The 27,284-nt window shown below is 40.7% G+C and overlaps 1 protein-coding gene and 1 long non-coding RNA gene across 7 annotated transcripts in view; one reads left to right on the top strand and one right to left on the bottom strand.

The window, feature by feature from the left end:
* The first annotated feature begins 10,893 nt into the window (after positions 1-10,893).
* HSPH1 (heat shock protein family H (Hsp110) member 1) overlaps positions 10,894-27,284 on the top strand; it is a 23,948-nt gene continuing 7,557 nt past the window's right edge. For both annotated transcript variants that reach the window (XM_053970770.1, XM_053970769.1), the window contains exons 1-10: positions 10,894-11,169; positions 12,175-12,232; positions 18,332-18,472; positions 20,140-20,262; positions 21,518-21,617; positions 22,383-22,516; positions 22,991-23,235; positions 24,099-24,327; positions 25,221-25,327; positions 26,562-26,695. In XM_053970770.1, the coding sequence (XP_053826745.1) occupies positions 11,063-11,169; positions 12,175-12,232; positions 18,332-18,472; positions 20,140-20,262; positions 21,518-21,617; positions 22,383-22,516; positions 22,991-23,235; positions 24,099-24,327; positions 25,221-25,327; positions 26,562-26,695 (1,378 nt within the window). In that variant the 5' untranslated portion in view covers positions 10,894-11,062. The remainder of the gene's footprint in view (positions 11,170-12,174; positions 12,233-18,331; positions 18,473-20,139; positions 20,263-21,517; positions 21,618-22,382; positions 22,517-22,990; positions 23,236-24,098; positions 24,328-25,220; positions 25,328-26,561; positions 26,696-27,284) is intronic.
* LOC128803639 (uncharacterized) overlaps positions 19,607-27,284 on the bottom strand; it is a 19,892-nt gene continuing 12,214 nt past the window's right edge. The window contains exons 3-7 of one of the 5 annotated variants that reach the window (XR_008435791.1): positions 25,955-26,203; positions 24,511-24,569; positions 21,505-21,641; positions 20,127-20,229; positions 19,607-20,017 (exon numbers count right to left, since the gene is read on the bottom strand). This is a non-coding gene — a long non-coding RNA (uncharacterized LOC128803639). The remainder of the gene's footprint in view (positions 20,018-20,126; positions 20,230-21,504; positions 21,642-24,510; positions 24,570-25,954; positions 26,204-27,284) is intronic. The other 4 variants (XR_008435790.1, XR_008435789.1, XR_008435792.1 and 1 more) reach the window with 4 other exon arrangements.

Here is a 27,284-nt window from a genome sequence, read left to right as displayed (position 1 = left end):
AAGCCAAGGGCATGTTTCCCACTCCCTTGGTCAAATGAACAGCTTGCCTAGAGAACTGTCAGACTTGCTGCTCTCTCCTGTTTGGTCTCCTGCTGCTTCCATCTGACACATAACTGCCTCCACCAAGCTCCTCTGAGCTCTTTATATTTTCCCTGCTGAAATGTAGCTATTTAAAAATACAAAGCATCTGTCCTAAACTACCTGATCCTAACTTTTAATAAATTAGTCAAAATATTACTTTGTCAACCAAAAGTCAAAATATAAATGAAAAATAAGAGATTTAACTGAGCAAAATAGCATGTGAACAAAATGTCTCCATAAGTTTTAATGAGCTTAGTGGCTACATTAACTTCTTTCCCCAGAAGAATTTCTTCTAATTCTTACAAGAAAAGAAATGGTGGTGTAAAGAATCACCCACTTTTCTCAACTGTGTACTAAGTCATAGTGGGAGGGAAAGAGAATGAGGGAAACTGTTCAAGAAATACTGAAGTGGCTGGTTAAATAATGTCCTATGTATTTGTCTTTAACATTTATGCTGGTTTGCTGGGCTGTAAATATCATGATCACGCAAGCATTGATTAACCTGCATCATCTCCTGGGATTTGTGCCTCAAGATGTCCCATGCCTCACAAATAACTTCCATATATTTTATTTTGCCTTATTACAGCTGCCCTGTAAACCATGACAGTTCAGAAACCAACTCAAATGCTGTTATGAAATCCCAATTTGGCAGTCAAAAAAAAAAAAAAAAAAAAACAAAAAAGCAAACTGGGAGTGGAAGAGACAAGCACTCACAGTAATATCCAGAGATGTTCAGCCAGCATGGAGCATCTTAATGAGGCTTTAGACTGGAAAAATCCATCCTGTAAAACAGTCATACAAAGATTTTGGGGTATGTCTGTCTTACAGCTTTTAATGCCAGTAATCTCAAGAAGCAAAGGGGCTGTATATTTAGATGTGAACACTCTAAACAGTGGCAGGTGCATAACAGCTAGTTTCTTCAGCTGAAGTAGTTTTCTTTTGAACCAACTCAGGTATGCACAGTAATCATGGCATTGAACAAGCAGGGTTGGAAAATTGTGTCACTTCAGAAGTAGCTTTGAGCTGGGTGTTGGACCAGATGACCTCAAAGCATCTTTCCCAGCTTAATTATTCTCTTATTCTGAGATGATAGGGAGAAGACTAGAAAAAGACGACACCTACCTGACACATACCTGCAGACAAAATCAGTCAACTTTGGATATGTAAGCTCACTCTCACTACCAACAACAGAAGTTGGTATTTGCTGTCTGTTGAGGCCTCCCACTTAGGCAAAACAACAGTCTAAAGTCATTATAATCAGTCATTATTGAAGGTAAAGTGATTCAGTTCTGAGCTTGCCAACCATCCTTGCTTATGAATAAGTCACCTACCAACCATCCCTTGATATGAACAAAGCCAGATGAAATATCTTCTATGCAATAAAAATAGATTTAATTGTCTGAAAAGGATTTCCTCATTGTCTTCACTCAAAGGTGGACATCTGCCTTGTCCTTCCCAGTGACATAAAGGGGAAACAAGGGCCAGGATAATTAACCCGATGATCAAAACTGACAGCAGGAACTGGAGCACTTCTCACTCAGAAGTTTTCAGTTATGAAGTGGTCCTTAGGAGCCTTACAGCCTGATGTCACTTCAGAGCATCTGTACTCATCACAACCTGTATTAGCCTCAAAGCAGTTTTAGATTATGTCCATCCACAATTGCTCCCTTAGAACTCTTTCATTCTGCTTTTGATATGGGAAGTCAAATAGAGCTGGATCAAAAAAAGCCACATCTGGTACAGGACCGTTCAAGTACAGCAACATCAAGTCAACATGACACAGGGCAACTACAAAATGTTCAGAAGAAATTTCAGAGTTTGATGGCAACATCATCTAGAAAAACATTGCTCAAAACCTCAAAATGCAGAGTCCTAAATCAAAACCACTCCATTAAGAGTCTGGAAAAGCTGCTTTGTGACCAAGCAGTATGACACACTGGTTATAACAGCAGTACCAAGTTTTTACACAGCTCTACAGAAAACACAACCAATCCTAAGAAAATGACCATGACTTTTTACTTTATGCACAGCCATAAAGTAGAAATTAATAGAAAAGCTGCATTTCTTTTTAATGGTTCATTACTAAACTACTTCAATAGTAGTCACTGCTGTGTAACTGGTCAGAAAATTTTCAAAATGCAGTCTCTGATGGTTTAATTAATGTGAAGACAAAATTATGTTAGTTATCTACTGAGTACTTTGTACAATAAATGTAATGAACTCTGGAAAAAAAATCATACCAGTGTAAGGAAAAGTGTATTTGTTGTAAGTTTTTATAACAGTCTCCTTATTGGGAGCAAAGCTTTTGTCCCTGCCAGGAAGGAGTTCAAGATCCAATTAAAAAGAACTAAATACAACTTAAAAGTAAACCTAGAGGAATCTTGACCTTAAGAAGCACATAGTGGTATCTGATATATCAGCCCTGCTACAGACAAAAATCAGCCCTGAATTTAAGAATTGTTTTAAAATGAATTTTGTTAAAGACAATAAACCACACAGGTGCTATTCCTGCTTTTTGCATCAGTGTACAGCTTCATCACAGGCTGGCTGGTGCACATGCACATGAAAGCAGTTAGGCTGTACAGAATATCTTTCCATTTCAGTACTTGAAATCAAAACACCACTTCTCTAAAATGTGCAACATCAGTTCTTGGTTAAAAATCCATTACTATTTAAAGCAAGATGATTACTTAAAATCAAACTAAAAAGGAAAAAAAAAAAGAGAGAAGAAAGAAGGCAACTAGTTCTGTGTTCTGACTTGCCTTATATAGTTATGCTAAATGAAAAAAGGAGCAGAGCCAACACTGTGAAGGCTTACATGAGGCAATGGTGCCACCCAATGTCCAGAAGTTATATGTAAATTGGGTTTTCTTCATTGACCCAAGAACAAAAAAAACCCCAAACTCAACAAGCTGTGTGTAATGTTATTAGTTATCATAACTGTATGTGAAGGCTTGGCTCAGGCATGAGATTAAGAGATGAGGTAAAATTCCAAGCAAGTAATTATTTTTTTAGTTCCAGCTTGAATTCTCTGTAAAATGACTACTAGCATAGCCCAGGTAAATCCATTCAAGCTGTCAAAACACTTCTACCAACATCTTCCTAAGGTACTCCTTATTTCATTTTCTCACTTTTTGAGCCCTCTCAGCTGGGGCCTCCCACAGAGATCAGTTTCTGCATATTAAAAGCAGTGCATGGACTTTACTATTACACTACTAAAATGAAAATTCTTGCACAAAAATCCAGTTTTGATAAATGGATATATCTACCCCATGTTCAAAGGACAGCAACTTTTTAGAAAGGCACCTGTAACTATAAATAAAGAGTTTATAATATTAGAAAACTTCAGCAGGAAATCATTAATGGCAATTACTGTTGAAAGTGCCCATCTCACTTTTGTTTGGAATTCTGCCCTCATCCCTCTATTAGGGGAACATTATGCGACTGCTGAAATAAAAAAAAATGCTCTAATGAGGATATACCTCTTTCTTCTGTAATTTTAAGTGTTTATTTATACCACTTGGCAGATCACATGTTCTATGCCATAGAGCATTCTGCCACTCTTCGGGGTATCTTCAACTCTTCCAAATCATCTATAAATGTAAATACAAAGCTACACATGGCAAGTCATGCATATTTACTAAAGCACTCACATCACAAGAAGTGTCATTGTGTTAAGACCTATTTCTGTGTACTAGAATGTTCTGGCTTTTTTTCCAAATATTACTTCCTTCTTTGCACTTGCTAGTTCATTATGCAAGTATGGGTTTGTGCTGCCTTATTTTCACCATATTCATACCAAGTCTATGTTCACGTGACAAATAAACAAGCTCCTTTCAGAGGCCTTTACTTTTCAAAATGCACATATTTCTTCATCAAGAATATTGATTTTTTTCTTAAAAAAAACATTCTGAAGTTTTATTTGAGGCACTACTTGAAAAGAAAACAATTTCACCTATTAATCACACAGCCTGTTCATTTTTAACTCTCAGTATTTCATCCCCCATCCAATAGAGTGTCAGGATCCATCCCCATACAGGCCACTGATTGTTGGCATTGGTGATTGGCACAAGTCAACGATGGATAGGAACTGACTGTCACTATTAATTTATTATCTTACTGTAGAACTTTCATACCTTCTCTCTGTGAGTTCCCAGAGGCAGCTTCTTGCAACACTGACTCCATTTCTCTTTCTTCCACACAGCTGGCTAGCTTCTTCCTGTCCTTATCATGACTGCCTAACCTATCTGTCCCTAGCACAACTGCCTGACCCTTACTCCTCACAGCAGCACAGCCAACTGACTCAAACGCTCCTCCGAGCCAGCTAAGCCACTCTTTTATAATATCCATCCTTATTGGACCATCCTTATTGGACACAGCTGTGCCCTATTAAAGGAAAAGCTGTTTCTACTCTTTGGTAATTTGTACAGCTGCAACTCCTCAGGGGTAAGATTACCTCCAGCACTATCTCTATTCTCCTACAATCCATCCTCCCCCAAGATTTTTATAGCTTTCATATGAAAACAGTGTGAAGTTTTCAACTCTCAGAATACATTTTATTAACAGGTTTATGTTGCAGCATATTTATGATAGACATATATTTATAATAGCTAATAGGTTCTAAGTACAGCTATAGAGGTTCTATACACACTCAAAGGAAAATTTCATAGTCCTCAATTTGTGGCAATTGTTAACTTTATGAGAATGAAAGTGGGGAAATTGCATACCTACATTTCTTTTTGGAAAAAAAGTGTTTGATTTGTGTATGTATAGACATGGTGCAATGCACACACACTTTTAAAAGATGCTTTATTACTTGATCTTTCTAAGCACGTTTACTGTAACCTGTAGTGTATATATATTTATGTACTTAATTAACTTTTCATGCTGTCCAGGCCTAACCACTGGGTCAGTAGATTTTCTGAAAGTTACTAGAAAAGCAAAAGAGATTAATTTCTTAGTGTCTGGACAGAAGAGCCTGATATTACATTGGGTTGTGTTGTTTTGTTTTGTTTCTTTTTTTTAAAGAAGTCAAAATCTGAACAGTCTTTGAAGTGCTTTGGATACTTTCTAGTGAAAAAATGGCTTGGATTACTGTCAGAAATTTATAACAAGTACATGTCATACTAATAATGTAAGTGATATTTTTAAAACATTCTATCAATGTTGAAAGCACAAGAAGTCTGCATAATCCATGCACATCTAATTAGCACTGAGTCATATAAATGATACATAATGATTTGGCAGCATATTGCCAGATGGTTTGCTATCAGATCAAGTAGTAATAACTTAGCTTATTTATCTCCATTTCCCTCATCCCTTATTTTCATTTTCATCCCTTTGCATTTCCCTACTTAAAAATAACATTCAGTTCTTTTTATTTCATATACAAAAACCAGTCAAAACCCCACTTTTTTTTTTTTTAATTTTAATCTAGACTAAAGAGGATTTGCAATCTTTCTGCTTTTACAAGTACATTTATTTTATTAATTGCACTTAGGCCTTGGAGAGTTTATACAGTCTAGTTCCATATTTACTTTAAAAAAATTCAACTCTCCCCTTCTTCCAATTAGAGGTGTTCAGCTGGTCACCTATATTAATTTTGTTTTCAACCATAATCATATTGTCTGATTTTCTTGTTTAAAACACATCTTGTGTCTAAGCAACAGGAGAAAAGTTTATGAGGGATTTATAAACATATAATCACTCAGAGTATTTGAGATTCATGACAACTCCAGGTTGAGTATTATTTGAATGTCCCCAGTCTTTGGGTCTTAAAGCATTTATGGTATAGTTGCCTTGCTGTGTTAAGTTTATTAAATACAATGTAAATAAAGAGTAAATGTTCTTTTTCCTAAAATCTTAACATTTTCGAGTGGGACAATCCATTGTTTAAGTGGAAGGATGAAAATATCTGTACATCCAAGGGAATAAAACTAAGAATTTCACAATAACTTTGGACCTTCTCCACCTTTGCATTAGTTTCAGTCTTCATTTGTGCTTTTCTAAATACAAATAATGCTTAATCAACATCAGACAGTAACAGTCTGTTACTGTCAGTCTCAGCCATCAAAGCAAGCATTCACAGCTACAGGTTTTGAGGAATTCATGTTAACCTCAAAAATAAAGTGTGCTCCATTTTAACTCACGTTTTATAAGAACACAGATCTATTAACAGGCATGAAAATGAAAAAAGTCACAAGAAAAGGACAACCTTGTATTCAGATTAAGAAGGTTTCTTTGGGTTAAGAGTCTTATTCAGAGTTTGAAGAAGATAAAGCCATCATCCTGTTGGTTACTCTGGGATTTGGATCCATGCTGTGCTGTGTGTACAAGTGCTGACACACGGCCAGAGCTGCAAAGAACCTCATTAGAATTTGCCAAGTGCTGAAGCTCTTATCAGGAAGCATGCAAAAATCTATCAAGTTAAGTTTATCTGCCTTACTCAAGAGCCTGTGCATTTTGTACAAAGTGGATATTCCCCTCAGTAGGGATGCTCTGAACAGCTCAGCTCAGATTTCAAACACTCAGAAAGCAGTGGCCATAGATTGCTATGCTTCAGGCTACTTACACTACCACATTGGTGACATATCCTCTTCAATTTTCCTCTCTTTCTCCAGGATAAGAATGTGAATGGAGGTATTAGCAAAGATAATACTGTAGAAATTATCATTAACACTTCCTATACAGAAGAGACAAAAAATATTTACATGAAAATACAAGCATCATGTTTTAGTCTCACGTAGTTGGATAGACTTTTGGCAACTCATATTATTTTCCTTGACACAATCCCCTTTTTCACTCAATTTACAAAATGTTCATACACGTGAAAATAAATACCATACAGTGGTAACATAGTGGTATGAAAAAGAGTGCAAAGCAAGAGCTGAAGTACTGGATTGTACCGCAAGGGTGAGACTACTGGAGCTGTTTAGTGAACCAATTCATATTTCCAGAGAACCACAGCTTGACAGGAATGGCAGTCCTTCTTTGGAATAAGCAATGACCTGAAATGCTCTTTACCCTTTTAAAACTTAGCTGGGAACCCAAGAACAAATGAACCCTAATCTCATTAGGTTGCATTAAAGACCTTCTCAAATGATGAGAGGCAGAAACAGTGCAGAAGGTTTGATTGACCATGTGCTATCATAAGCGCCAACTGCTCACATTTACAGAACGGCAGCTGCAGTAAACCTGGCACAGGCAACTTCCAAACAGATTAGAACAATAGCATGGGCTGGAATGCAGCTCAATCCCCAAATGGAAAGTGAGAACATATATAAAGTCCCCAGATAAATGACAGAGACCTATTTACTTGGAGTGCAACATTTCGATATTGCCTGCCTATACCGGAATGGGTTTTCCTGTTTTCTGTTTCTATTAAAGTATGAAGATTATGTACAAAGAATGTTGCCTCTACTGTCCCAGCAGAGCTCCTGTAGATCTCTGTTTGGGCTGCTGGCAACACAGCAGAAATTTCAAGTGCTCAATTGATTCCTGTGTTAATTTGGAATAAGTGCCTCTGCTTGGCCTTCCACAGGGACATTAGCCCATCCTCTAGCTGACTGAGGTCATATTTTATAATGGTAACATTCCCTGCATAGATGCTAATGTCATTCTATCTCTGCTCCCCATGGCAGGTTACCAACATTAGGACTGGTTTAACAGATGAGATAACTCCTGTTCCCAAGTTAAATTCAGTTTCTGAACACCCTTATCAATGCTCTGATAGAGGTATTAAATATGAAAATAATATTTAAAGGCCTGATCAGCTACCATTTTAAAGTATTGCTTACACTGAAGAAGGTCAGATTGCTCTTTTCTCCAGGTCAGAAGTCCTTAACTGCCACAGTAAAAGCACTTAGAGAAGTAAACTCCCTCCATGTACTCAGAGGTGAAGAAAAATCCACCAGAGGTACCTGTTTGTCACCAAACTCTCTCTTCTTTATCATAAGTTAAACACCAAAGTAGAGAGAATATTTGGGTAAACTGAGCAACACTCATCCTAAATGTGCAAGGCAACCTTAAAAACTTGAAAAACATGGCTCAGTCATTATATTCTGGTAATAAGCTACAATAGTTGATGCATTGCAAAACCACAAAGGTTAAAACAGAGCACCCATATGTAAGAATCAAATACCCACTGAACAATGGGAAAGCAGGAATAGCAGAACTCTCCTCTCCCCTTCCCAGCAGCATTAAGATCACAGACTACATGACCAAGGAGAACATTAACAGAAATTTCACATCAGGCCAGCATTACTGTCCACATGGACATCCAGTAAAGGCTGATGTGACACCCAAAAAGAAGGGCAGCACACTGGTTAGCCTCAGTTCTGAAACTCACAAGCTTTCCAACAGTAATAACACCAGCAGAGGTTACAGTGTTTCCCCACCTACCCCTACAAGAAGATTGACATACATGTCCATATGTAACCCTTCCTGTCTCCACATTAGAAGGAAGACACACACAGTCTCCACATTGCTGGAAGAAAGAACCAAGACTTCTCAGAATCTTTTCTTAGTCTTTTAAAATAAGGCTTATCATCTCATTTCTACTAAATCAGGGTTTTAGTAGAATCCTGCTGGCTTTATCCAGAGCATCAGTCTAGACAGGCAAATGCAAGTGTTCTTACTGCCAGGCCCCACCAGTGTGTTAACCTCAGCTAGCCAACATCATGTCATTCTTGATGCCTCTTTGATCTTGTATTTCTTGGCTCTCACGGGTGAGGGAAAACAGGGGGTTCAAACATTCAAACTTATCCCTGCACAAAGCACTTCCTGCCTGGCAGCGGCTGTGCCCACAGCCACAGGTTTTCCAGCCCTACAGATTTGCTGGCAGCATATAGCACTGGCCTATCCTTTCAGGCCCTCACCATGGCCTCAGTTGCCCCAGGCTCAGAGGTAGGAACCATTTCTAGCAAGCACCTTACCAATATTACCTCCCTCAGCAGCTCTTAGCTCCCCTCTACTCCTCCTCAACACCATTTACAGTTCTGTAGTGTGAACGCACAGAGAGTCACTACCGATATGTGCTTCTGCTCTAGGCTGAGTAAAAATAAACTTTATTCCTACAGTGGGATTCCAGTTCATTGAAGGCATAACTCAACCACTGCACTGCACCATCAGAGATGGTGCCAGCAGGGTAACTTCCAAATTCACTGCTGATCTTTTCCTCCCTTTAGAGAGCAGCTGCAAATCTGGGCAAACAGTCAAGTTTTCTTCTTTTTCTATTCAAGGGTAAACAGTTTATAATAAAAGAGAAAAAGCAGAAAGAATGTTTGATATCTACTTTTATCATCTATGGCAACACTTAAACCACCAGATATGCTGCATGTGCATAATTTGCCAGAACAGGACTTCCTAAACAATCACTAAAAATGCTACTTCTTGTCAGGTAGGGTGACAGCTGACATACAGGTGAACTGATACATGAAAAGACTGGTTTTTCATCTTCAAGTTCTACAGAAGTGTTATGCAGGATACAAGGACTTTGGACGCTCACAAAGGCTGCTTAAGTACTTTAAGCATTTCTGTATCAGGATATTTAAGCAGCTAAATACTTTGATGAAGTCTGTCTCCTCATTCAAAGCTGGAAATACATTATCATGAATATTTACCATGTCAAGTAAGGACATAAAACCTCATCATCTCATACACACACATCTATCAGGCCAACCTATCAGCTCATTCTGAAGTTAGAAGCTGCATCCTTAGCTAGTCACGCTGGTCTCATGAATTTTTCAGCCCTGTGCCTCCTCTGAAACAGGCAAACACTATTTTAGGAGACCAAATCCTCCCCATACACCCTCAAGAGGGGTCAAAATCCATCAGAGCTGAATGTTACTCAACTCTGAAGCAAAGCTTTATCAGAAATTACTGAACAACAGTACCTGGAAAGCGGGGGAGCGGGGAATATCTTGCCTCTTCCATGCAGGGACACTGAGGACAAAGAATGCTATCACCTCTCCCTGCTTTTTGTAACAGCAGGACCTGAAAGGCAGCACCTAGCATGCAGAGAGTACATAGTTTTAAGCTGTGCTAGGGGAATATGAGGCTGGACATTAGGAGGAATTTCTTCACAGAAAAGGCAATTAGATATTGGAATGGGCTGCCCAGGGAGGTGGTGGACTCACTGTCCCTGGAGGTGTTTAAGGAAAGACAGGATGAGGCACTCAGTACCATGGTCTGGTTGTTATGATTCAGTCACAGGCTGGACTCGATGATCGCAGAGGTCTTTTCCAACCGAATTGATTCTGTGATGGATGAACTGCTGACAACCGAAATCAGGGTCTGTGTACCCACCACACCTCCATACGGAATGCAGAAGGTTAAGGCTGCTTCTAGCAGGGATGGGGTCTTGCACAAAAAAACTAGAGCTGGAGGAGGCAATAGAACATTTATGGTGGATTGTGGCACACCGAGACAAAAGCCCTCTGCAGAGAGCAAGTGATGCGTAGAATTAGCATATTTCGGTAGCCAGCGCAGGAGGGAGATACCTACAAGAACGTGACAAAGAGCTCTAGAGAGGTTGTCCGGTGTACTAAAGCAGGGGCACCGACACGGAGAGCGGCTCGTCTCCGCTTCCCCCGCACATTCCGGGCCGCCGGAGCCCCCGCCTTTGCCGGCCCCCGCCGCCTCCTCCGCGCGGCCCCGCCCCGCGCGCCTGGCTCCGCCCCGCGCGGGGCCGGCGGCGTCCGCGGTCGCCATGGGAACGACGCGCGTCACCGCGCCCGGCGCCGCCGATTGGCGGGAATTGTTCGAGAAGGCGGCCGAGGGCGGAAGCGGAAGCCGCACGTGGAGCCGGTGAGTGGCTGCCGCAGTTTCTGGAAACTTCGCCTCATTGTCATATTTAAAGCGGCGGCGGCGCCGCTGTGTCCCCTCCCCGCCCGCCCGCCCGCGCACGCTACGGGGACCGGCGGCCGCAGCAGCACCGGGAGTGAGCCGGGCAAAGCGGGGACTTCCCTCTGGCGCCGGGGCCATGGCCGTGGTGGGCTTTGATTTGGGCTTCCAGAGCTGCTACATTGCCGTGGCGCGGGCTGGCGGCATCGAGACCGTTGCCAACGAGTTCAGCGACCGGTGCACGCCGTGAGTGGGGGAGGGGGGGGAGGCGCGGCGGGGGCGGTCGGGGGCTGGTCTGTGCCCGGCGGAGTGCCCGTGCCCGCCGTGGAGAAGGTGCTGGAAGTTTCGCGGTGGGGTGTGGAGGGGTTCCCGCTGTGGGAGGCCAGCGCGTTCCCCGGCACTGGCGCCTCCGTGTGCTGCCGGAGGCAGGTAAAGGCTGGCGGGGCCGGGCGGCAGCGCACTGCGTGTCCCTCCGACCCGCTGTGTGCTCCCCTTCCCGCCCCAACCCGCTGTGTGCTCCAATCCCCTCACCCGCTGTGTCCCGCTGTACCCCTCCCGCCATCCTGCCCCTCCGACCCTGACGCTCTTTGTGCCCGCCGCCCCGGTCCCCACCCGCTTTGTTCCCTTGTGTCCCCCCCCCCGCGCCTGCTCCCCGGTCCGGACCCTCTCTGTTCCCCCGTGTCCCGCCCCGACCCGTTCTGTGCCCCCGTTTCCCGGAGCCGGAGCGCGTCCCGCGGGCAGTGCCCGGGGGATGGAGGGCTGTGCGGAGCCCGCGCGGGTCGGGGTGCGGCGGGCAGGGAGCGCCGGGGCGGCCGGGAGAATCCCCGTGGGGGCAGCCCGGGTTAAGTGGGACACGGGCGAACACACTCCCACTCGTGCTGCGTAGGATGGGCTCTGCCAGCTGCTCCAGGGCAGCTCTCCTTTAGTCAGAGGTTAGATATAGAAAGCCTCTGGCTCAAAGCAGGGGTTAGTTGACAAGTTAGAAGCAGCCATGCACAGACGGGTAGGGTGTAGTCTGGCTGTGAGCTCTGAATTGCAATCATCCTGTTTTACCAGTGAAAAGTCCTGGATTCGGGCCAAGGCTTTAAAACGGATAAAAGTCTACCTGTAGTTTTTTACTGCAAACTCAAAGACTGACACTTTGACGAAAGACTTAGGTGTTTTATCTGCAGTAGTAGAAAATGAATCCGAGACAGTTCTCAGTCGTGTTTGTTGTCAGGACTGAGTTAATTAGCCTGTTGTTCTTTCCAGGTCGGTGGTTTCATTTGGATCCAAAAACAGAGCTATTGGTGTTGCGGCTAAAAACCAGGTAGGTCATTTTCTGCTGCAAACTGTTGAAGTACCAGTGGGTATAAAGAGAGTTGTCTGTGTGTATTTGAAGCCAAACAGCCTCAGTTTCTTGTTGAGCCTTTTATTTCAGAAATGCTGCACTATGCTGCTATGCTTTCTTTGGGGAAATGTAGGATGATTTTGCTAGAATGCTTCTGCCCTCTCTTTCATTAATGTAATACTTTCCAGTTGAATATGTTCATATTCTGACAAATTAAGGTCACTGGATTTCTTTTCCTAATGATTGTATATAGGATTTTCCTTGTACTTGAAGGAAAACATTTTAAATGCTGTATATAGTTTCTCAAAATCAGATGTAAGGGGAGACGTTTGGCTCTGATTCTTAAAGCTATTCAGGGTACCTTACTACCTTTGGATTTGCTGTAAATTAAATGCCTCTGGTTTTGAAGATGCAAGTCCTTATTTTGGGGTTTGTTTTTTTTTTTTTAATAAAGGTACTCTGAACTGTTGAATGTTTTCATTGTTAAAGTAGTATTTTCAGTTTAGAAGGAGAACTTAATTCCAACAAGTCTCAGAATAAGAAACTGTAATAATTAAATAAATCCTTAGGTATTGTATGTTGTTACATAACTGCTGCTGGGAGATCAAGCATGCAGCCTCCGCTGGCCTGTGCATCTGTCTCATGTAGCAAAAGGACTGCAGTGGGTTTCCATGGAGAGAGCACTAAAGGAGACTTCATTGCACTGTAATAGCACTCCTCTTAATTTTGAATAGCCAAGGCAATACGAATACTTTACGTGTTAACAAGCACGTGCAAATTCAGTTACAGGTTAGCATTTAGAGTAATGAAGTAAACACGTGTGTTTGTGGCTTTTTCTTAAATTTCATTTCAGCATTGCTGAGTTGACTGCTGACATTGTTGCAAGTCAGAAACTAGTATGATTCATTAGTGTGCAAAAATGAATTGTTACTGAAAATGGGAAATGATCTGAACCTGATGTACTCTCAAGCATGTTTCACTATTGTTAGATTGTTCCAGTAGCTGCTGTGGAAAACATGAAGTAAGCTACAAGTGAGGCCGATTCTCTCTTAGATTGCATTTACAAGTGTGTATTTGCAGTGATGAGCACCTGTGACTTTAGTTACCTTCAGACTAACCTGTATGATGTTACTGATGGAGTGTTTCATGCTTGGCTCTCCTAGAAGTTGAAGCTAAATATTTTTGCCAGGTCAAAGGAATGTAATACTTTAAATGCGAAAAGATAACAGATCATTTATTTCTGCAGTTGTAAGTGGTCCAGTTCGGCTGATGACTTGAGATGGGAATTGTGCTTCTTTTGTAAATGTGTAAATTTCCTGACATGGACTACTGAGAGTTAGATTTTTGGTGTCTTAGGGTCTTAAATCAAGGAATGCAATGGTTGTTTTCATTTGGGGAAAAAAAAAAAAAGAAACAAAAAATCTCACAAAATAAAAGGGTTTGACTCATGACTTCTACTGTGTGTGACTTCTAGTGTGATTTTGTGAGAGAGCTCAAAATACTCAAAGGTGATCTCTTTAATATTTGAGAAGTTACTGCTGGAGCAGATTTTCAGAGAATGTCTGTAATCTTTAGGTAAGTGTGGTAGCGCTGGAGATGAGAATGGTATGTTAGTTAACAGACCATAATTCTCAGCTTTCTTAATTGTGACTAAGCAGGAAGATATTAAAACATGTTACAGACCTAATGGCATACAATTACTCTAAAAATATCTTAAGATGGTTCTCTTAGAAAAGGCTTTGAGGTTAATTCTAAATTAGGCTATAAAAGCTGCCGGAGTGTTTGTGCTTCTCTACCCACTACATGGTAATAATTCCTGCTGCCATGTTCTTCAGCTACACAGCTGTGAAATACGTAGCATTCAAGCACTCTGAAGTTGTGGCTATACAAATAAATAAAACCATGCTGGGCAACAATCTTCAACACAGGAACCTAACTACTCGACCAAATTAAAGTACTGGAATAGTTCTTGGCGTGATTTTTGGCCTGTGTTAACTTGTGCTCATACTATTAATTGCTGAGCACTGTTTGGTGATTAGAATAAACCAAGGATGATTCTCAGCGGGCAGTCCAAGTGTGGCATCTTTCCACAGACACAGCTGTCTGAAAGTTACTGTTTGTTAGTGGGGGTATTGGCCTCCTTTTTTGTCAGGGAGCTTTTCTGTAGGAGAACTGTCCTAGTTGAGTAGCTTTCTAATACAAGATATAGCTCAAATTCTTCATTTCATGGTGGAAAATTTCATGTGCAACAAGGAATTTATGCTTTTCCTTGGGGGTAGTGAATGCTAGAAATATTCCTTGGTATGCTCAGCATTTGAGTTGCTGTCATGCAGTCTACTGGTGCCTGCCTTAATCTATCCTGTAGGTAATAACACACTTGTATAATCTCTCTATAATAAAACAGAATTAATTCTACTCTGAGATACTTGTGTTATCTCTTAGGCTGCTCTAGTTATCTGGTTTCTGTTGTGCTTTGCATTTCTGATAATGAATGTTTTGTCACTTGCTCTGGGGAGCTTGCATTGTAGTTTAGCACATAGTTCAAGCTGATGTTAGCAAAAAAGTTCCAAGTTGTCTATGCACTGTATTCTTATTTGGTCTAGTGCAAGAATTTGAGTTGCTGCTAGGTGAGTGTGAACAAGGAAATGATGTGATTTCAAAGTAGCTCAGGGAGAAAAAAGTATTGAAATGTATGGGGACACTTAAGCTTGACAGTTAGTAACTAGGAAAGCCCTTGTTTGCGCTTAATGTAATATGTTTAAAGTGGGGGTGGTGTGTCTTGGCTGTTTTACAAACAGAGAAACCAGCTTCACATGTAGTTGCAATCTTTAAATATTTGAATTTGGTCGAAGTTCTGTCACCCAAGCTGACAGAAGTGAGGTGTAAGGTGAGTGGCTCTGGTTTCCAGCACAATCGGCAGCAGAGTGTTCCAGTGCAGTGCACAGGGGGGGTTTCCTGAACTGGGGGAGTGTCACGGGGAGACAAGAGCTGCCAGAAGCCTGCAGCTTGAGTGGCAGTGGCTGATGGGACTTGGGTGGGGCCAGGAGCAGCAGCAGCAGTTTTCCCAAATATAAAATAAGCCCTTAGGGAGCACTGGTGAGCAGGGTGTGGCAGAGCAGTGTGCAGGAAGGATGCTGAGGCAGTGCCAGCCCAGCCAGGGAGCAGTGGTATCCACCTGGCAGAAAGCCACGGCCTCGCTGAGCTCCACAGCCGGCACGGCTGGCACAGCTGCGCAGACAGCTCTGGCAGGAGCGCGCTGCCACTACTGGGTGGCACCTGCAGGGTGGGCCCTGCTCTCAATACCAGTATTGGGTGGCACCTGTTAGCACAGATGTGGGAATGTGCCCAGGTACTCTTCCACTTAGTGACAGAACTCTGGCAGGAGGTGAGTAGGTTGGGGACTATCAGGGAGTGCGAGAGAGAGATGATACAGTGGAATTGCACCCTGCCTTCCCTGGGACATGCCTGGGAGGCAGGCAGCACACACAGAGGGTTCCTTTCTCTCTTTTCCACCTGCTGGAAAATACTGACTTGATGGGATAGGGAACAGTCTGTCACCAAGGTTAGGTTGGCCTATGTCAAAACTGCTTCCCTGAAGAAAAAGGGACAAGACATTGCCGTAGGGAGACTCCCTTTGGAAGGGAACAGAAAGCTCAATATGCTGGCAGGAACCACTTCTTAGGAAAGTCTGCTACCTCTCTGGGGTCCAAGTTCCTACCCTTGTATGGCTGTCAGAAAATTATCCATTATTGGTTTCTCAGGTTGGCAGTGATGAGGTTGCACCAGGAAGTCCAAGGGCAATCAGGAGAGATTTCAGGGCCTTGGAATGACTTCTTAAGGGATCAGGAGCACAAAGAGTGCTATCATGTGTTCTCTATCCTTCCAGTTGCAGGAAACAGGAAGAGCCAGCAGACCAGTATCTGAGCCTGGTGCCATTGGCAGAATTTGGGGGCTTTGATCACGAGTCAGTTTACATGACAGCAGGACTGCTAGCAATGGCAGGGTACACCTGTCTCAGAGGGGGAAAAGGATCTTTGCACAGGAGCTAGTAGGGATCACTGAGAGCTTTAAACCAGATTTGGGCGGGGGGAAAGACATACAACCAAGTTTGCTAGAGATAAGCCTGGGGGGTTCCACAGCAGTGTTTGAGAGAGAGTGCTTTAGTGAGGTCCTTCACTCTGCTGCCTTGGTGGAGATGGGATGGAGATCTGTGCAGCAGCAGTGACACAAGGTTATTATTGGTGTGTTTAAAAACTGTGGAAGCTCCTGAGCATGGTCACATAGGAACTGGGGCTTCTCCTCTGCAAAAAAGTGGCAAGATCAATAGCCCAGCTGAAGTGCATGCCAGCAGGCATCAATGCCTGCAACACAGGCAATAAAGAGCAAGAGCTGGACACCATTGTGCAAAAGTAAAACTCTGACACATTGCCATTGTGGCAATGTTGGGGGATGACTGGCACATTTAGGGTGTTACTCCTAACTGGTTAAAAACTGGCTGGATAGCCAGGCCCAGAGTGTTATGGTGAATGGAGTTAAATCCAGCTGGCAGCATATCACCAGTGGTGTTCCCCAAGCCTCAGTATTGGGGGCCAGCCCTATCTGATATTTTAATCAGTGTTCCAGAAAAGGGGATCAAGTGCACTTTCAGTCAGTTTGGAGATGAGGCCAAGTTGGACTGGAGTGTTGATCTGCTGGAGGGCAGGATGGCTTTACAAAAGGATGTAGACAGGCTGGATTGAAGGGCTGAGGGCCACTGTATGAGGTTCAGTGAGTGCAGTGTCCTGCACTTGAGTCACAACAACCTCATGTAATGCTACAGGGTGGAGGCAGAGTGGCTGGGAAGCTGCCTGGTGGAAAAAGACATGGGAGTGCTGTTTGACAGTGGCTGAACATGAGCCAGCTGTGCCCAGGTGGCCAAGGAGGCCAATGGCATCCTGGCCTGTATCAGCAATAGTGTGGCCAGCAGGAGCAGGGAAGTGATTGTCCCCCTGTACTCAGACTGGTGAGGCCACACCTCTGATCCTGGGTTCAGTTCTGGGCCCCTCACTACAAGAACGATGCTGAGGTGCTGGAGTGAGTTCAGAAAAGGACAGTGGAGCTGGGGAAAGGTCTGGAGTGCAAGTCTGATGAGGAGCAGCTGAGGGTATTTAGCCTGGAGAAGAGGAAGCTCAGGTATGCCCTTATCATTACCTGTAATAACCTAAAAGAGGCACAAAGTTGCACCAAGGGAAGTTTAGATTGGCTGTTAGGAAAATGTGTCATCCTGAATTGCTAGTAAAGTCCAGGATAAAGAAGCAGAAAGGGCTTTTGCATGGTTTCCACAGATGTTTAATTCACCTGCGTGGTGAGATGTTCAGAGATGTCCCAGGTACACACCCATGGAGAGCCCAGCTTACTCAGCCCCCAGGGGCCCGAGGGTCACCCTGGTCTTGGAGCAGTACAAAGATATGGGACAATCAGGGAATAGGGAGGGAGTGGCTCAGGGACATAGGAACAGGGGAAGGAGCCAGTGGGGTTTTAACAGCTTTGAGGGAAGCTTCTTGTGTCACCTTAACTTAGGGGATGCCCCTCAGGGTCCTCACAGGAAAAGATGATTTCACTGAATGGTTTGTTAACATCTGAACAGGCTGCCTAGGGAAGTGGTGGAGTCACTGTCCTGGGAGGCATCTAAAAGGTGTGTGGATATGGCTTTTAGGAACATTGGTGGACTTGGCTGTGTTAGATTAGCTAGACTTGATTGGAAAGGCCTTTTCCAACTTAAACAATTCTATGATTCTAAATCAGTTGACTAAAGTAGTAGGCTCTGTTGATCATGTTATTGTTCACCCAGTTGTCTCAAGGTTTCAGACATAGTTTTATAATCTTTAATAAGTAATGGTCTGGAAGTCTGTGTCTAGCTTATTAATGAACTGATAAAAAGTACCAGACAGTAATTACCAGTGTTAAATAAAACAGCTGAGACAAGGGAGTGAGCAGTTGTCTGGAAACTTGACCTGTGCTTGGGGGCATACAGAACAGCACTGAACATTGCAGGTTGATTTAAGAGTGGATTTCTAACTATCCTGTATTTCTTTACAGCAAATTACTCATGCCCACAACACTGTATCTAACTTCAAGAGATTCCATGGCCGTGCATTTAATGATCCTTTTGTTCAGAAGGAAAAAGAAAAGTTGAGCTATGATTTGGTTCCCATGAAGAATGGTGGAGTTGGAGTGAAGGTAAATGTGCAATGTATCTTTCTGGGTTGTGTAGCTAAATCTGAAATTTTACATTTCAGCAACTAGTCATGAAAATGTGTTTCTTTTAATTATTCTAAAGGTAGGTTGTTTTAATCTTTCTGTTAAAGAAGAGCTCTTCTATGAATAGACAGCTTTATCTTTAAATAGTGGATGTTAACCTTCAAATTAAGGTTCATTTACAAATAATTGCTGAAATGCAAATTTCCGGGTTGGCAAATTGCTAGCTCAAGCACACTGGCAGAAGAACTGCTAAGATAATTACAAGGTCGTATGGTTTTACTTCAAAGTATGACTTTCTGTCCCTTTTGTGTGGAATGCATTGCAGCAGACTTATTAGGTGGTTTACAAACACCTTAGAAAATAGTCGGAACTCTTCTTTAGAATGAGTGGCAAGCGTGTCTTTAGTGGACTGCCTGGAGTCAGTTACTTGCAAAAAGGTGTTCAAAACCAGCTCCTACAACATTGCAGGTTTGGCTCTTGCTTACATTTCGAGGACTTCACTGATACAATGTCAGCTTTTCATAGAGTAGGTGCAGTTAATAACATTGTGTCCATTTACAGAAATATGTACAATTACTGATAATGAAGCCTTGCTGGCACATCAGTGTTGCTTCACTGTTGAAGACTTTAGCTTGAACTGGTCCCTCATAACTTCAGTATAGATGAGTCCGAAGTAGTGACTGGATCACAGAATTGTATACATTAGAAAAACCTGACTGGAAAAGTACCCAAACTTTACAAAAGAGAAGATGCTTTTTCTTTAGCTATTTGTGAGGTTAACAGATAAATTCAGACAGAAATTATTGGTTTCCTTTAATCAGTGTGTGTAAGAGTCTTGTACTATATGAGAGTCTAGTGTTGGGAGAACACTACTACTTGGTGTTTTTCCTTTTTTTCTTAGGCTGCTTGGAGAACAAGTTAGTATTTATTTCTATTTAACTATGGTTAAAAAGTTTTAATAATTGATTCAGTAAAATTCAATAAGCCTGGGAGGTTCAGAGAACAATTTTTCTATTAAAACCAAAATGCCTAAGTTTTCTCCAAATCATACTGAGTGAATGAAAGTGTTACTTTCACGCATCAGCTGTAATGTGTTACTTCACTTCATCATTGTCATGTATTCTATTGCATGATAAAAATGGTGCTTCAAGAATAATTTTTGCTAAGAGAGCAATAAATAAACTTTTTTCTAAGCTTTATCTTAAGCTTTTAGTTGTTTCATGTGCATAGGTGAGCTGTTGTTGCACAGTTCTTCCTTTCAGAGATACCTCACATATTTAAGCAGAAGGATAAAAATGCTGAGGAAAAATACACAGCAAGTACTTCTGTACATTTTTTGCATTTGGCATCAGTTTGAAGAACGATGGCTATTTTTACTTAATGGTGTGCCACATTTTAAACCTGTGTCACTTTTGGCCATTTCCTTAATCTATGGAGTTGATCCAGTTCTTAATGTTTTAAGACAGAATGGAGTTACTGCTTCTATAAACACTCGGCTGGGAAATGAAATTGTAAACTGAAGTCCTATAATGAAATAATGAAGCATGTCATGATTCATAGAGTATTAGCCAGCAGTGTATCAAAGAATATTAAATGTAATTTTCCTTCAGTTGAACTGATGGAATTGCTTTACCTATTCTATCCAGGTCATGTACATGGATGAGGAGCACATCTTCAGTGTGGAACAGATTTCAGCTATGCTATTGACTAAATTGAAGGAGACTGCAGAGAGTAACCTGAAAAAGCCAGTAACAGACTGTGTTATTTCTGTAAGTAATTGTAGTGCACAGGAACATTATGTCTTTTAACTTCAGCTATTGTGAGGGCATTTTGTTTCTATTCATGCAGAGTGGAAAAGAACTCTGCTAAGCACTTACAAAGGGATTAATCCTAACTAGCTTTAGAGCTTTTGATTTAAAGAAATCCCAGGACTGCTGCCATATTCCAGACTCTGACTAGCTTAATGACCTCATTCTCTTGAAAATGTCTGAATCTTTGGACCCAAAATGTTTCTGGATCCAAGTATATATCCTTCTGGAACAGCTTGCTTTCATGACTAAGCATACTAATTACTCATTGAAATAAATACATACGTTTGTGGTTTTTCTTTAATTTAAAACAAAATTGATAACAACTTTGAACAATTTCCATTGCTTATGAAGATTTGCCCTCTGTCAGCTGAAAATTTTAGTTTCTGTCCTGTTTATCTTCATCCTTTCAGCAAACTTTGTTTTGTTTCTTTTTCACTGTTATGACTGCACAGAAAATGACCTCAAATCAAGATCAGTCATTCCATTGCAAAGCCCTGAGTATAAAATAACAACTGCCTCTCTGTTCTCAATGACTCTGAACAAGTCTGTCTCATGTTGCATCTAGGAATATTTAGCTCTGTTATTATTAGAAATGTTGATTCTCCAGTTGAACCTGGAAAGCTAGTTCTTCATGTGTCCCTTCGTGGGGGGGGAGGAGAACATCAGAAGGTACTGTCCAGTGCCAATGCTAGAGATCTGTAGAAAATTTTCAGTAGCATATTCCTTCAGAATTTCTTAGCACTTCTTGCCCAAAGTAATTTCCTCCAAAATAGATTCTCTTCATTTGTTATCACTCATTTCTTTGCATCTCTCACATCTGTAGTGTTGCTGTATGTTTTTAGTTCCCTCTTTCCTTATTTGGACAGGAGTATACCTGCTAGTTCTGATTAAGGTATTCCATGTCACTGTCTTCATAATGTCTAGTTTACATTTTGGACCAGCATTTAATGTTATTAGCATTTGTATACAAATAACTCATTTGTTTCTTGTTTAGTGTGTGCTTATGTAAACTACCTGATGCTGGTTTAATTCCATCTCTGAATAGAATATTTAAAGTGTCAATTCAGTATGGCAGTTGCATTTTAGAGGCTTGCAGTAAATATCTTCCTCAAATAGGAGGAATAGATACAATTTTTAAATTAATACTTTCAAATAAGTGGTGTAATGTCTCATTTTCTGGAAATAACTTTGTATTCTCACCTACTTTCTTCAGGTTCCATCATTTTTCACAGATGCTGAAAGAAGGTCACTTCTAGATGCAGCTCAGATTGTTGGTCTAAATTGTCTTAGATTAATGAATGACATGACAGCAGGTAAGTAGGATAAAATAGCAGTTTCTGCAATTGACAGGTGGGACAGAGGGTGCATTTAATTACTTTTAAAAAAAGGTCTGACTTGAAAAGGCAAATATGAGACATAAATATTTGAAAAACTTGTTCTTTTCTTGGTTTAATGTTTTCTGTGTGGAGGGGTAGATGAGATCAAGTTTCATTGATAATTATTTCCCTAAGCACTTATTTAGGAGTCACTATGTGTGCCTGGACTACTTGTTCATTTAGTCTACTGCCCAGATGCACAGTTGCAGGATTTAGACACTCCTAAAAGAAGTTCCTTGATTAAACATCAACACCTCGTAACTTCCAAGGCTTTTTCAGTATAGTTGGGGTTTTAAACAGACACGTGCCTCTGCTGACCATTTATACAACTCTCAGACAAAACTTTCCAGCTTGGAAGATACTCACTGTAAATACAAAACTGGGTTTGGGTTTTGTGGTTAAGATGTTCTATGTTTTTGATAACTTTGCAAGGCAAAAAAAAAAAAAAAAAAAAAAAACCCAAAAAACCCAAACAAGTGCTTAGGGAACAGATACACGACTAAGGGAGTATATTCTGCTTTTCAGGTCCTACAGCTTAGATTAATGGAATAAAGCTTCCATGAAGATAGTATATCTTGCACAGGTGTATGTCTGGATTTGTCAGTATGCTTTTGATCTTACAGCTTAATGTTTACAGGGATGTGGTGGTGTGCCACTGGAAACTAGAGATTGTGTTGATAATATCTGACACTTCTTTTGCAGTGGCTCTCAATTATGGAATTTATAAACAAGATCTTCCAGCTCCTGAAGAGAAGCCACGGATAGTTGTGTTTGTTGATATGGGACATTCTGCATTTCAAGTATCAGCCTGTGCATTCAACAAGAGTAAACTGAAGGTAGTAAGATTAAATGAAAATAAAAAGGTTTATAAGCAATTAGAATCAAAAAGCCTGCCAATCTGCCTTCTTTTTAAAATTCGGAAATAATTTAATGCATGGAAATGGCAATGTGTCAAAAGGCAAAGGTTTTCATCAGTGTCCTTCATTTCCTTAGAATTGTTTCAAACAGGCTGTAAATTTCTTGCAATACACAAATATAAGATATATAATGCTAGTGCTATAGTTTCTTTTGCTTTATCTAAATGTGTGTGTATGGATTAAAGTTTTGAACACTTAGGATTGTCACTTAGCTACTTAGTCTTATTTCCTCTGTAAAAGTGAAGATCAATTTTTGGCTAATGTGGTTATGCATTGGAAGACAGACTGACCTGTCCCCAACATTATTTTGAAGCAAGGACTTGCTGATATTGGAAGACTACTATTCACCTTGATTTTATTAATGCTAAACTAAATAGTGTTCTTTCAAACCAGGTGCTTGGGACAGCATTTGACCCTTTCCTCGGTGGGAGAAACTTTGATGGAAAGCTGGTAGATTACTTTTGTGAAGAAATAAAATCAAAGTACAAACTAGATCCAAAAACCAAAGTTCGGGCTCTTCTTCGTCTGTATCAGGAATGTGAGAAACTGAAAAAACTAATGAGTTCAAATAGCACAGACATTCCCCTAAATATTGAGTGTTTCATGAATGATACTGATGTATCTGGAAAAATGAACAGGTGAGTTCTGTACAAGACAGGCTTTAGTGGCCATATTTTTTAAAGTCTTTCTTTCAGTGTTTGAAAGAAACTTAATGTGCTAAAATTAAATGCTGAATAGCTGTGGCATTTTTGTAATGCTAGAATAGCTGAGGCTGGAAAGTGTGATGTTCAGCTGCTTGAGAATTGTTTCAGTGCCATAAAGCATGCATAAGAAGTTTAGATTCTTTTTGTAGAATATGTTCTTAAAACTATAGATTGATGCTTGCAAACCAGAGGGTTGGCTGCAATATGTAGACCTGCATATTTTAGGCAACCTAAATCTCATACTCTCTTAAGATAGCAACAATTTAAGCTTTGTTTCTTTTTTTCTGTTCTTAGTGTACTGTGGATATGAGTAGAGAAATGGAGGGCAGAAACAGTGCTTATGGGTGATGACTTGATTATGGTCCAAGTGTGAATGGAGTCTGTCTCTTCCACATGTTCACAGGCACAGCTTCATTTGTTAGTTCTGTAGCTACTGCTAAGAGTGATGGGTTCTTTTTCTTCCAGTATGTAGGCAACAGTTTTTCATTATTAAGGAAGTATCAGTGTTTTCTGATTGCTTATCTGTAACCTCTGCTCTGAGGCAAATACTTAGCAGCTGCCCAAACAAAACCTTTATCTTACTTAACTACATTGATAGTGGCTTAGAAAAATTTGAAAGCAGCTGTTAACAACCTTGTCTTGTCTATGGTTGGCACTTTGGCCTACTCACAGGAGTTTAGTTTTAAGTCACTTTGCAGAGTTGTTAACCAACCTAGTCAGCATCAGTTTGGAAACAAATACCAGACAAGGTTCTTGTGGGACAGGCATTCTTTAGTTAATCCCATTTTCTTCCTTAGGTCACAATTTGAAGAATTGTGTGCTGACCTGCTGCAAAGGATAGAGATGCCTCTGCTTTCATTAATGGAACAAACACAACTGAAAGTGGAAGATATAAATGCTGTAGAGATTGTGGGAGGAGCAACCCGTATTCCTGCTGTCAAAGAGAAGATTACTAAATTCTTTGGCAAGGATGTCAGTACAACACTGAATGCAGATGAAGCCATAGCTAGGGGCTGTGCTCTGCAGGTATAGTACTGGCAGCACTTGATGAAATTAAAAGATGTATTTCTTATAGCATTTCCATGAAGAATTAGTCAAGCAGTTATGAAAAATTGTAGAAGTGGTCCATTTTAAACTACTCAAGGGAGCATACATGTGCACTAGGTCTTTTTATGGGACTGTACTGTTTAAAAAGTCCAGAGTACTCACTGGTGCAGTATTTTATTGCAGTATTCTGTAAGCAGAATTCTTCTTCAGAAGAATGTGGTCTAGGGAATTTAATGCCAAAAATTTAAGTTGTTGTCAAGCTGAAAGATACTTTTACTCAACAAGGTATGAGGAGTTTCTGTGAAGAGCCCAAACTACTGCAAGTTTGACTTTCCTGGTATCCAGCTTGCCATCAATGCAAAACAAGCTTTTATTCTGTCTCTATCCTGTTTTTACTGTTTCTAGCTATATTTTACAAGAAAACCACTCATTCTATGTCCTGCCTTTTCTCCTTTAACTTCTTATTTCACCTTCTTGTCTTTGACTTGTTTCTTTACTCCATCTCAATGACAGCTTCCCATTGCCAGCAATCGGTTGTGTTCAGGGAAAGAAGCAGGACCCTTTAGATAAAAACTTCTTTTAGGACTAAGCACTGCAGCATTTCCATTTTTTACAGTCCTGCTATTTTCTTAGTGTTACTTTTACTCATAAGCTGCAAAAGGCCTGCTAACACAGTACATAAACACTTGTGTGTGTGATTTCTCATACTGCATTGAAATTGAGGATGGAAATAGTTCTGCCTAACAAAATCAATACAGTTCTGACTTGTTTGAAGATTTTTTTGCTGTCCTGGCTAGTGGAGTAGAGGAGTTAACCAGCTTTAATGCAAGCTTTTTTTGTTGGTGGTTTTTTTTTTTGTTTTTTTTTTTCAGTGTGCCATTCTTTCTCCAGCTTTTAAAGTGAGAGAATTTTCTGTGACAGATGCTACACCTTTTCCAATATCTCTGCTGTGGAACACAGAAGCAGAGGACACTGAAGGGTAGGTAGCTCAGACTACCATTCCACGGAGCTTTTGACCTTCATAATTCAGGGGTCATGTTCTTGCTTGCATTTAAACTAGGATTTTGGCATTCTCATGTAGAAAACCCATAGGCCATGTACCAGAGGTGGGAAGACAGGGAAGACTGTAAAGACATAGGTTGAAATTTGAACTGTAATTCCTCACTTGTAAATATATAAAGATTTTTTAAAAAGTGAGTTGAAAGAGCTACCAACTAGTATCTTGTCTTGCCTTTACCTGGTTGTCAAGATTAGGAATATAAAATTAGATCAGTGCTTGGGTCCTGATTCCACTTTGCCTTCTGGCTTTTTGTTTTTTACTCAAGGTGTTCCCAACACCTGAGATTCTTGATTTATTAGTAATGTTATGTACTATGGAAATATTGTGAACTCATATGGATGCTATTTAGCTGACTGGAGGAGGAATTTAACACCTAGCAAAAATTTAACATTTGTAAGAGTAATTTCTTGCTGCAGTCTCCTATTGAGATTGACATCTGTTACTAATTGTGCCATGCCTGTGGGAAATGCAATTGCTATTTAGGATGTAAAGAGCTTCAAGTTCAACCTGTGGAAAAATCATAGCTCTAGAGGGATCTGTTCATACCTTTTTCATGTTCTTTGTAGTTCAGCCTTTTTTTCTTCCTGTTTTCTGTGGATGTGCAGGGCCTAATTGTTCTGTCACTTGTGAGAGCAGCCTATGGGTTCATGTTCTAGGTAAAGCTCTCACTTTGGCACATCTAGGTTATTAGATGAGATCTTCCACAGTTAGGAGACAAAACTTCATTGGAAATTACGATTGGGCTGGCATAATAGTGGACATGCTGTAGAACACGAAGTAAAGCTGGTTGTTTTTCTGTCATGTTGAGGAATGAATAATAATCTGGTGTCAGGGTTCTCAACTGAGCCATGGAACGTAAATGAGCAAGGAATTAACAGGGCTATAATTATCCCTTTGAGACTAAGGAAGGCTGCAAATTATGATTCAAAATATACTATTCCAAGCTCAAATAGTGGAATAGGACAAGTTCTCATTACAGTAGAGAACACTAAATCCTTTTCCCTTGCAGTAGAGTAGTGAAATATTTTTATTGGAGTTGTTCAGAAGGGTAAATGTTTCAAAACATAATGTTCCTCTAAAGAATTTTGACCCTATATCAAAACCTTCCAGCTCAAATACACAGCTAAAAGTGATACTTTTCCCTTAATTACAGAGTTCATGAGGTCTTCAGCAGAAATCATGCAGCACCCTTTTCTAAGGTACTTACATTCTATAGGAAAGGTCCATTTGAGCTAGAAGCTTTTTATTCTGATCCTAATGGAGTCCCATATCCTGAGTCAAAAATTGGTAAGTAATTGTCCTTGAAATAGTGTTGTCTCCAATAGAACAATTTGAAATCAAACAGTAACTGTTGTCATGCAGTATGGTTATGATGTATATATTCAGGTTTTTGTCTCTGAAGGACTCAAAATTTTCCCATTCCTGAGGCAACTGAATCAGTATTTTTTATTTTTCTTGCTTATAATGTTGCTTTGGCTAAATGACAAAATAAGGGGAAACAAATCAATGCCTACAACTAAAATGTGGTTATCACTACTGAAAATACCCTTGTAACTTTTAAAATCTTTTCTCCTTATTACTGAAGCAAGCTAGGAATAATTGAATAATATTTCCTGTATATAAAGAAAAAGCATGTCTTGAATAGCTAGTTGTTGTTTTTACCTATACCTTCTGGAATTGATAGAATGCTGAATAACTTTTAATCAAAGCAGTCTGAAATAGTGGCAGCTACAAGACTACCGTATTGATTTGTCTATGTAACATTTCTAAGCAGTTCTGTCGTACTTCTTGACAAATTGCAGCACTTAACAGTGTTGATACTTACAAAGAGCTTACAACATGGTTAGTTAGACTGTGATGGTAAAGACAGGCCAAT

The sequence above is a fragment of the Vidua macroura genome, chromosome 2, assembly GCF_024509145.1.
Source record: "Vidua macroura isolate BioBank_ID:100142 chromosome 2, ASM2450914v1, whole genome shotgun sequence".
Classification (NCBI taxonomy): Eukaryota; Metazoa; Chordata; class Aves; order Passeriformes; family Viduidae; genus Vidua; species Vidua macroura.
This window is presented reverse-complemented; position numbering and strand designations above follow the sequence as displayed.